The sequence below is a fragment of the Ursus americanus genome, chromosome 37 (genome assembly GCF_024610735.1).
Source record: "Ursus americanus isolate L20-20 chromosome 37, mUrsAme1.1.p, whole genome shotgun sequence".
NCBI lineage: Eukaryota > Metazoa > Chordata > Mammalia > Carnivora > Ursidae > Ursus > Ursus americanus.
In genome coordinates this window covers 4,464,482-4,476,667 of record NC_142163.1, presented here as the reverse complement: position 1 = coordinate 4,476,667, position 12,186 = coordinate 4,464,482, and the positions used below count along the sequence as shown (strand labels likewise).

Genomic DNA, 12,186 nt, shown 5'->3' with positions numbered 1-12,186 from the left:
TCTTTTTTTTTCCCCACAGAAATAGAAACCCATCCTAAATTCATGTGCAAACTCACAGGACCCTGAACCTCCAAAACAAGCTTGGAAAAGAACAGACCTAGAGGGATAACATTTCCTGATTTTAAATCTTACTACAAAGCTACAGTAATCAAAACTGTGGTATTGCATGAAGTAGGTGTAAAGGCCAATGGGACAAAATAAAGCCCAGTATAAGTGTCCACCTATATGGTCAAATGACTTTCGACAAGGGTGCCAAGACCACTCAATGGGGGAAATGACAGTGTTTTCAACAAATGTGCTGGGAAAACTGGATATCTACATGTAAAAGAATGAAGTCGGGGCCTAACAAAACACCAAACATACACAAAAGTTAGCTCAGAATACACACAAGAGCTAAAACAACGAAACTCTTATATGAAAATATAGGGCAAAAACTTCATGATATTGAGTTTAGCAACAATTTCTTGGATATGATACCAAAAGCACAGACAACAAAAGACAAAGTGGACTTACAAAGTTAAAAAAATTTGTGCAAAACACCTGTTGGTGAGGATGTGGATAATGGAACCTTTGTTCACTGTTGTCTGTAATGTAAAACTGTTTAGCTCTTATGGAAAACAGAATGTTGGTCCCTAAAAAAAATTAAAAGTATCATTATGTTATAAACCAGTAATTCTATTTCTGGGTATGCCCCCTGTAGAATTGAAAGGGTCTTGAAGAGTTATTTTACATCCATGTTCATAGTGACATTATTCACGATAGCTAAAATGGAAGCCACCCAAGTTCCCCCAACAGATGAAAGAAATGATAAGCAAAACATGGTATTATACGTACTATAGTATGCCATTCAGCCTTAAAAAGGAAGGGAATTCTACAACATGGCAAACCTTCAGGATATTAAGGCTAAGTGAAATAAAGTGAAAAACAAAAAAGGGCACATATTATGTAATGCCTCTTTTATGGGGTACTGAGAATTGTCAAAATTACAGAGACAGAGAATAGTGTACCAGGGAATACGGTAGGGAGGAATGGGCAGTTGTTTAACAGTTTCAGTTTTGCAAGATGAAAAGAATTCTTGAGATAGATGGTGGTGATGGTAGCACAACATTGTCATTGTACTTAATACCATTATGATTGTACATTTAACAAGCTGTACTTTTGAAAATGGTTAAATGACCCATCCATTTGCTGTCTACAAGGGACTCATTTTGAACCTAAAGATACAAGATGGTAAGTTTCATAATGTAATTGTATAATTTACAATTTACATAATTTACATAATATAATTGCATAATTTACCACAATAAAGTTGGGGAACGAGATAAATAGCATCTATGTACGCAACATATATTTGTGTATGTTTATGTGTATGTATGATACACATGCACACTCCTACTGAGTTAAGATTTTAGGACAGAACTCTAGATTGTTTTCAAAGTATATTTCCTTGGATATCTCCACTTTGCTTGCTTTACAGAGACTATAAGTTGATATAAATATAAGAATGTGAATACCAATTTTTAAAAATAGCAGTAAAAAACGTATTTTAGGAGCACAGAACACAAGATACTTCACTTTTCTCATTTATTCAACAGTTTTATTGCCTCTTCAGAACATTTTTGTAAAACTGTTAAAAGGTCAGAATTACTTGTAAAAGTTAGAATACAAGTTGAAAACACATCATTCAAAAAAAAGTTCAGTTTCTGCACATTTTTAAGCACAAATTCTAGCTAATTTTATATGTTCGAGGGTGGACAGAAAAATAGCTCAAAGTTTCCTTTATTAAGACAACAAATTACAAAAAACAATCCAGTTGAAACATGAAAACCAATTTTGTAGCTTTTGTGGTATGACATAAAGTTCATATAATTAATTGCTATGTGTGGGTGTGGTTTAAATTTGAATCCAATAGCATACATGTGGCCAACAGCAAATATTCTGTAAATAAAAAGCTACAATCTTAATTGCCTTTATCAAATTTGTTCTCCCAAATATGTTCTCAAAGTTGATGACCTCACTTATGACAGTTAACAGCTCTGCCATCAGGCATTTGTATGGAAAAAAAAGTAACACTTGAGCCTCTCTTACCTAATTAACCCTCTCCTCTTAAAGAGAAGAAAAAGAAAGGAAAATATTCCAAGTGAAAACACACCTATTACAGAGCTGCCTCTGTACATTTAAAAGTAAAACACAGCAATTTCATAAAAACTAATGTAAAAGGCATCCTTCGAAATCTTCCCACTGGAGCCTTAGATAAAGCAGAGATATTTTCATAAGTAAGAATGTGCCTTTAAAAAAAGGGAAATAGTTGTATTTTGGCAAATACGCATAGAATTGACCCGACAACATGCTGTATACCCTGGGACTAGACTGCTCATCAGTGGTCCTTCTCCAATGCCATGTCCCTAGGATTTAACCATTCTACGGAGGAGCCGAGCAGAGTCTGAAGTTCAATTGTGAATTCAACCAAATCTACTAGTTCTTGGCTTTCAGGATTGAAGGCTTCCAGGTCTTTGGACCAAGAGTATAAGAAACTTGCTGAGACCTGCCTGTAAAACTCTGCCTCTGTAATTGTGATGATTTCTAAATTTGGAAAACTGCAGCGAAATATGCAGGATGACATTTTCAATTTCTTAAGCACATCTGAAAGCAAAAACCAGTTTCGTGCCCTACAAAACACAAAGGAAAGTGGTTCAAATTCCTGGCAAAATGTAAGTTGCTTTCAATAACTAATTGGTATCCGAATAAACCAGTGTACAGCTGTAACAAGAGCCAGTTCTTCCATTTCTGTCCCTGACCCCACCATTTCTTCCCATGACCACTCATGGACAATATTGTTCTTTCTAGGTGAACAAAAGTATCTTCCTGTAGTAGGAGTAATTCTGGACTCATCTGGTTTTAAGAGAACATCTAGAGAAGACCAACTAATTTTTATAAAGGAGGAGGAACATCAGAACAAGATCCATCATAATGCCACTTCAGTGTTCTCACTGCTGATAAAAACAGGCAAAGCCCTGCTTACTCAGCTCTGACCAGAATTCTAGTTAATAACTATCAATGTGTCGCATTGTAGTCACCAAGGGAAGTCTGTATCCCAACCAAAGAGGACTGATTACAAACTCCTTTATGATCTCTTCTCCCCCCACCCCTGACAGTAGGACATTTTAAATACAGAAGGCTATCTATTGTTTCTTTACTTGCACGTATCTCCACCCCCACCACTCATGTCTTTTGGGATTGATGTTTTTGAGAAGCAAACTGTCAAATTATTTATATATATTCCGTGATATACATACATCTATATATACACACACATTTATATACATATACATATATACATTTGCATACATAATGCACAGGCATACCTATATACATATATAAATATGCATACAAATATACACATACATATGTAAACATATATATACACATATACACGTGTATACGTCTATACATATATACACTTGCATACATATGAATGTACATGTATATACATGCATTCATATGTATACATATATGCATATATACATGTGCAACCATACATATTTACACTGCATATATATGTATGGACACATATGTATACACTTGCATAGATACGCATGCATGCATATATACATATGTACTCTTGCATACATATGTATGAATATACACATGCACGCATATGTATACATATATACACATACATAACATACACATGCAATATATACACACATACATATGCGTACATATATATATACATGTACGATTTCTATCATTAATAAAATTTATGGTTTAAAAAGTTTATGGTTTGTAACGGCACACAAATTTATAATTTGAGAAACTGAGAATGTTAATATTTACTAATCTCTTTTGTTAACACTCAGGAGAGCACAGGTCTGTTGATACATATATCCCAAGAGACTGGTCACCAGGGCCTGTTGGCTCCACACTGAATTTAAGCAAATCTTGTATACAAAGATTCCAGGAATGATGAATAATGATTTTCCTAATCATACATGAAAGGAGAGATTAACAACATAGTGCAGTACACTTCATGTGCCTGAGAAGGCACCTATAAGGGTATGTTGGGAAGCTTCTAGAATGTAATACTGAAGTACCCAAGGAACCAACTCTTCTATGGAGTCCAGTGAATGACAACTTTAATGCTTTGTGCTCTGGGGTCTTCTTAGTCTTGGTAGTATTCTGATAAGGGCAGTTTATATTGTTCTATGTATCTGATCCCCACTATGTATAACTAATCTTTTCCAGAAAAGATCAAGTGTGGTTCATGGACACTTAGAAGGTACTCACCCATGCTCCCCTGCTTCAAAGGGTTTTCGGGTCCAGCTACCCCAGGACTCAATACTTTTCAATCATATGATATAAATGCTTACCGCTGACAAACAGACACTTGGATGTTATAACATGGTAAGAGGGGGCTGTCTGAAAATTCAAATTCAAACACATCACTGTTAGCCTTATCTTCATCATACTGGTCCTCTGGTCCTGGCAGGTTTGCCAAAATGTTATGTCCAGCTTTATTATCTGGTTCTAATGGAAAGAAAAGACAAAAAAAGGAGTCAGTAGGTTCCATCAACATTTTAGGTCTCATTAATTAAATGATACTAAAGAAAAAGAGAACATTTCCTAATGACCTCTGCTTATGACACACACTACCCACCTACCCTTCATCCACATCAGGGAGAAATGTTATGGAATACATTCATTTCCCAGTAAACTGCGAAAACCATATTGCTTACCACACAGAGAGCTTCCATAGAACTCCCAAGGGGCAATAAACTCATCATCACTGGGACCCTGGAGGTCATTTACATAATCTGGAGAGGAAACAAAATAATAACATTTTAAAAAACTTAAAACAATTTCAGCAAAGTTGCAGGATACATAGTCAAAATAGAGAAATTGGTTGCTTTTCCATACACCAACAATCCTAAAAGAAAATAAAACAATAGCACAATGCATCAAAAAGAATCAGTACTCAGGAATAAAATTAAGCAAGGGGGCAAAACACTTGTATAGTAACAACTAGAAAACTTTGCTAAAAGAAATCTCAGAAAATACAGATACATGGAAAGATATCTATATTCCATGTGTGTGGATTAGATGGTTTAATATTTAAAATTTGCATAACCAAAGCAATCTACAGATTGAATGCAATCTCTATCAAAACCCCAGTGACATTGTTTTGTTTGCAAAAATAGAAAAATCCATCTTAAAATTCATATGGAATCAAGGGATGCCAAATAGCCAAAATAATCTTCAAAGAAGACAAATACAGTTACTTCACGCTTCCTGATTTCAAAACATACTATAAAGCAAGAGTAATCAAGACAGCATTGCATTGGCTTAAGGACAGATATACAGGCTAAGAGGACAGAACAGGGAGCCCCGAAATAAACACCCACATAAGCTGCCAAAAAGTCTTGACAAGGGTGGTAAGGACTATCTCTTTAAGAAATTCTGCTGGGGATGGTGGATATACACAGGGAAAAGAATGAGCCTGGATCCTTACCTGACATTGGTTGCACAAAATGACTCAAAATGTATTAAAGACCTAAACACGAGACATAAAACTATAAAAAACATTAGGGGAAAGATTCAGAAAATTGCATTCCAATAATTTCTTGGATATGACACTAAAAGCAGAGGCAACAAAATAAAAAGCAGGTAAATGTGACATTAAACTTAAAAACTGTGGTGCATCAAAGTAAACAACAGAGTGAAAAAGACCACCCCCAGAATGGGAGAAAATGTTTGGAAATCATGTCTTGGGTTAATAGCCACAATATATAAGGAGTTTTTAGAACTCAAAACCAAAACAAAACAGGGGCGCCTGGGTGGCACAGCGGTTGGGCGTCTGCCTTCGGCTCAGGGCGTGATCCCGGCGTTATGGGATCGAGCCCCACATCAGGCTCCTCCGCTATGAGCCTGATTCTTCCTCTCCCACTCCCCCTGCTTGTGTTTCCTCTCTCGCTGGCTGTCTCTATCCTGTCGAATAAATAAATAAAATCTTTAAAAACAAACAAACAAACAAAAAACCCATGATCAAAACATGGGGAATAGACAACTCCCCAAAGACATTCCAGTGGTTAATAAGCACATAGAAAGACATTCAACATCATTCATCATGAGGGAAATGAGAATCAAAACTACAGTCAGATATCACTTATATCCATTAGGATGGCTACAATGAAAATAAACAGAAAACAACAGGTGTTGGCGAGGATGCGGAGAAAGGGGACCCTCTTACACTGCTAGTGGGAATGCAAGCTGGTGCAGCCACTGTGGAAAACAGTGGGTAGGGCCTTCAAAAAGTTAAAAGTATAGTTACCCTACAACCCAGCTATCCCAGTTCTGAAAACATATCTGAAAGAATTGAAAGCAGGATCTCAGGTGTTTGCACACCCATGTTCATTACAGCATTATTCACAATACTCAAGAGGAATAAACAGCTCAAATGCCCATCCTCAGATGAACGGATAAGCAGTTGTGGTACACACATAAATGCAATATCATTCAATATTTTTTAAAAAAAAAAAGAGATTCTGACCCGTTGCAACATGGATGAATCTTGAAAACTCAATGCTTGGTGAAAGCCAATCACAAAAGGGCAAATATTATTTAAGATTCCTCTCATATGAGGTATCTAAACCAGTCATAATCACTGAAAAATAAAGAGATTATTGCTTACCAGAGTCTGGAGGGAAGGACAAGTGAAATTAGTGTTTAATGGGTCCGTTTTTCAAGATGAAGATGTTCTAGAGCTCTGTTACACAATATGGATATACTTAACACTACTGAGTTGTACACTTACAAATGTGTAAGATAGGGGGCACCTGGGTGGCTCAGTTGGTTAAGCATCTGCCTTTGGCTCAGGTCATGATCTCAAGGTAGTGGGATCAATCTCTCTTCTTTGACACTAAGATGTTTTTTTCTGCCACATGAGGCTAACTTAAGATAAATATTTATTACCATCTGAGTCAGTGGCAATCTTTGGCAGTAAGTGAATTATAAAGAATTTAACTCTACTTCATTCTTTGCATTCATGAAAAACTTGTGGTGTGTTTCAGGGATCCTATTGTGACTGTGGCTTAAATGATAGCTTATCTGCTAAAACCCATGGAATCACCCAAATAGTTTCCTAAATGGGACATCTGCATCTTCATTTTTACCCAGACTTGAAATGTAAAAATACTTCAGTTAAACATGCACATGTAGAATGTGTAAATATTTAGGAAATCTTCTTAAACATTAGTCCAAGTAGACCAAAGTAAATGCAGAATCAATGGCTAATCACCAAAATAATTAACTGAACTAAAGTGCTGTATTATACCAAACAAAAGGCAGCATTATTACTGTCCTAAAATCTAAAGCTTTTTAATTTCTGCCCAGTAAAATCCACCTTAGTTACCATTTGAGTTTTAATAAAGAACATTTCTTAAATTTTGTCATTCCCTTTTCCTGAAGTGACGTACCTGCCAGAAATATTTCCATAAGTTCACTGTGAGTCATTTGCATGATGGTTCTACCTGAGTATGTAGCCAAAGTGGGGTCGGCACCATAGGAGAGGAGCAATCGGACAATTTCCAAGTGGTCATTCTCAACTGCATCATGGAGCGGCCTAGGAGGAGATGTGCAGAGCGATTAAAGTGTGTACACATGTTTCTGAAGTTATTTCCTTTAACAATAGGCAAATCTATATTAATCCAAGACCCTAATTCAAGACAAAAGGGAAAACATTCAAGAACATCAAGCAGTGACAGGCTGTATAAAGATTAACTCACAGTGGGGAAAGATTCCATCATAATGGAAATGAAACCAATAGAATAAACCATTGCTATACAGCTTGTACAAATATCTTCTCCATTTGAGGGGGAAAAAAAGCAAAAATAAACTACTGGGACTTCCTAAGAATAAAAAGTGTCTGCACACTGAAGGAAAGTTTCAACAAGAAGATATTTGCAAATGACATTTCTGATACAGGACTAGTATCCAAAATACATAATGAACTTATCAAACTCAACACTCAAGAAACAAATAATCCAGTTTAAAAATGGGCAGAAGACATGAATAGACATTTCTCCACAGAAGACATGCAGATGACTAACACACACAGGCAAAACGCTCAACATCACTCATCATCAGGGGGTTGTTATCAAAACTCCACTGACACCACGTCACACATGTCAGAATGGCTAAAATTTACAACCCAAGCAACAACAGGTGTTGGCAAGGATGTGGAGGTGGGAAATGCAAACTGGTGCAGCCACACCAGAAAACAGTATGGAGGTTCCTCAGAAAGTTAAAACTAGAGCTGCCCTATGACCCAGCAATTGCACTACTAGGTATCTACCCAAAGAACCCAAAAATACAGATTCAAAGAGATACATGCACACCAATGTTTATAGCAGCATTACCAACAATAGCCAAGTTATGGCAAGAGACCAGACGTCCATCGACTGATGAGTGGCTAAAGAGGAAGTGGTATATAGATATGATGGAATATTACTCAGCCATGAAAAAGAATGAAATTTTACCACTTGTGACGACATGGATGGAGCTAGATAGTATTATGCTAAGAGAAACAAGTCAGTCAGAGAAAGACATACACCACATGAGTTCACTCATTTGTGGAATTTAAGAAACAAACGAGCAAAGGGAAAAAAGAGAGAGAGAGACAAACCAAGAAACAGACTCTTAACTCTAGAGAACACACTGATGTTTACCAGAGGCAAGGGGGGTCGGGGATGGGTGAGACAGGTGATGGGAATGAAGAGTGCACTTACCATGAAGAATACTGTGTAATGTGTGGAAGTGCTGAATCACTAAATTGTACATCTGAAACTAATAAAACACTGTATAGTTCAACTAACTGGAATTTAAATAAAAACATAAAAATAAACAAATACTCCACTTATTAAAGAACCAGGGTACAAGCATGAATGATTAGTGTAAACTCTCTTGAAGCTGGACTCCAGCACCTTAAAATAGATCAATGACCAACTATCTGACCCAGAAGCTCTGGAAAAGGAAGGAATGGGGCCTAAAGTTAACCTAGACTGAGACTCACTGTGGTGAGTTCCCATGAAGATACACAATCTTTCCCCTAATGTCCACTCAGGATGGAATGTTGCCTGCAGTCCCATCCTGGACAGTTTTGGAAATGTGAGAGACCAAATACATTTCAGTTTTGCTAATTTCAGAAAGGAAAGCCCTGACATTGCCTTCCAGTAGCTCCCATGCATAGAATCACAAAGATACTTTCCAGGTTCCTCAGTTCCTCTGACCAACAAATCATGTTCAAAGACAGGGTAGGGGCCAAGTCTGAAGGTGTGTGTTATGATAGCAGTTCCTACTCAAAACCAACAGTTGCCTTCTGTATTGTCAGTACTTTCCCACTCATATATTAAGCATGCTAACTTAAATAGATTACAGAATCCAGAGTCTTAACCAATGTTATGCATGTGAGCCCTGATATATTTTCAGATGCTTCTGAGCCACATGACCATTATACAACTGGCCAAGATTTCATGCTCTGGTTCTATTAGCCAATTGAGAGAAAGAGAAACACATGCAGAAGTAGGCAAAAGGAGGACTACAAATTGCCTCTAACTGTCCAAGAGGAGTACAAAACTTGAGGTTAGAGGAGAGGCAATGACAAGCATGAGGCTGGAATTGCTGAGAGTCCAGGAATAAAGTGAAGAGAAGGACTTATGGGACCAGCAAGAGCTTCATGGAACAGGAAGCTTTTTCTGTTGCATATAGTGGAAAAACAGCAAAACAATGGCCAACATAATATCCCACTAACTCCTCCCCCCATCTTAACTGTGTATTTTTTTTATTACTTTTGAGCACTAAGATAGCTTGGTCAAAAAATATTTTAATTTTTTATTTTATTTATTCATGAGAGACAGAGATAGAGAGAGAAGGAAGCAGAGGGAGAAGCAGGCTCCCCGCTGAATAGGAAGCCTAATGACAGACTCAATCCCAGGACCCTGAGATCACAAGCTGAACCAAAGGCAGATGCTTAAGTGACTTGCTTGGTTGAAACTTTTAAAAGAAAAAAAAAAATTCGAAGACCAAAACACAGAAAACGACTAAGGGTTTTAAAAGCTAACTGAATATTTTAAAAAAGAAAGAAAAAATAATAAAAGCAACAATAGTAACTTCATCGAGATAAAAATCTTCTGCACAGCAAAGTAAAGTCAACAGAACTAAGAGGCAGCCCACCGAATGGGAGAATATACTTGCAAATGACACTATAGATAAAAGACTGGTATCCAGCGCAACTAATGAATCATCGAACCTTGCATCAAAACCAGGGATGTACTGTATAGTGACTAACATAATGTAATAAAAACAATTGAAAAAAAAAAGACTGGTATCCAAGATCTACAAAGAACTTCTCAAACTCAACACCCAAATAACAAACAATCCAGTCAACAAATGGGCAGAAGACATGAACAGACACTTTTCCAATGAAGACATACAAATGGCTAACAGACATATGAAAAAGCGTTCAAAATCATTAGCTACCAGGGAAATTCAAACCAAAACCACATTGAGATACCACCTTACTCCAGTTAGAATGGCAAAAATTAAGAAGGCAGGAAATAACAAATGTTGGAGAGGATGTGGAGAAAGGGGATCCCTGTTACACTGCTTGGTGAGAATGCAAATTGGTACAGCCACTTTGGAAAACAGTGTGGGGGTTCCTCAAAAAGTTAAAAATAGAGCAATGCACTACTAGGTATTTACCCCCAAAGATACAGACATAGTGAAAAGAAGGGGCAACTGCATCCCAATGTTCATAGCAGCATTGTCCACAACAGCCAAACTGTGGAAGAAGCCAAGATGCCTTTCAACAGATGACTGGATAAGCAAGATGTGGTTCATATACATAATGGAATATTACTCAGCCATCATAAAGGATGAATACCCACTATTTGCACTGACATGGATGGGACTGGAGAGGATTATGCTGAGTGAAATAAGTCAAGCAGAGAAAGACAATTATCATATGGTGTCACTCACCTGTGGAACATAAGGACTAGCGCAGAGGACCACAAGGCAAGGGGGGGAAAAGTGAATGGGAAGAAATCAGAGAGGGAGACAAAACACGAGAGACTCTGGGCTCCAGAAAACAAACTGAGGTTTACAGAAGGAAGGAGGGTGGAGGATGGGGTAACAAAGTGATGGGTAATAAGGAGGGCATGTGTGGTGTTGAGCACTGGGTGTTATACACAACTAATGATTCATTGAACACTACATCATAAACTAATGATGTACTGTATGTTGGCTAATTGAACATATTTTTTTTAAAAGAGGAAAAAAAATAAGAAAATCAGAGAGTAGGTACAGCCTAACATTGAAGCCTACCCAATTGTTCTATGAAAACACACAAACACACACCAACTTAGAAGACAGAAATATTCCTACAAGTCTCACTACCTATGGAGTTTACATTAAGCTGAAGAGTTAAAGGCTATAGCCATAACAATTTAGAATACTGGTTTGGAATGACAGGAAAAACAAAATGAGAGTGAAGAACCGCAAACGCATGAAGTCTTAGCAAATAATTTCTAAACTACTATTTAAGATGCATGGACTCTGGGGAGCGCCTGGGTGGCACAGTGTTAAGCATCTGCCTTCGGCTCAGGGCGTGATCCCGGTGTTATGGGATCGAGCCTCGCATCAGGCTCTTCTGCTGGGAGCCTGCTTCTTCCTCTCTCACTCCCCCTGCTTGTGTTCCCTCTCTCGCTGGCTGTCTCTCTCTCTGTCGAGTAAATAAATAAAATCTTAAAAAAAAAAAAAGATGCATGGACTCTGGGAAACAAACTGAGGGCTTCAGAGGGGACGGAGGAGTGGGGGGTTGGGATAAGCCGGTGATGGGTATTAAGGAGGGCACGTATCGCGTGGAGCACTGGGTGTTGTACGTAAGTCATGAATCACGGAACTTTACATCAGAAACTAGGGATGTACTGTATGGTGAGTAACATAATATAATAAAAAATGTTACAAAAAAATAAAGAAGCCATCGAATAAAAAAAGATGCAAATACACATAACAAAATTAACCATCTAAAAACTTTGTAAGTGTTCAGTTCAGTGGCATCAAGTACATTCAGAATGTTCTGCAATCATCCCAATCATCCATCCACAGAAGTTCTTTCATCCTGCAAACTGAAAT

At 37.5% G+C, this 12,186-nt stretch overlaps 1 protein-coding gene across 1 annotated transcript in view; it reads right to left on the bottom strand.

Annotated features, from left to right (window-relative positions):
• Positions 1–2,377: 2,377 nt before the first annotated feature.
• Positions 2,378–12,186, bottom strand: part of LOC148107019 (BCL-6 corepressor-like) — a 29,757-nt gene continuing 19,948 nt past the window's right edge. Inside the window, exons 6-9 of the mRNA XM_087859303.1 lie at positions 7,473–7,618; positions 4,737–4,814; positions 4,371–4,527; positions 2,378–2,669 (exon numbers count right to left, since the gene is read on the bottom strand). Of these exons, the coding sequence (XP_087715429.1) occupies positions 2,378–2,669; positions 4,371–4,527; positions 4,737–4,814; positions 7,473–7,618 (673 nt within the window). The remainder of the gene's footprint in view (positions 2,670–4,370; positions 4,528–4,736; positions 4,815–7,472; positions 7,619–12,186) is intronic.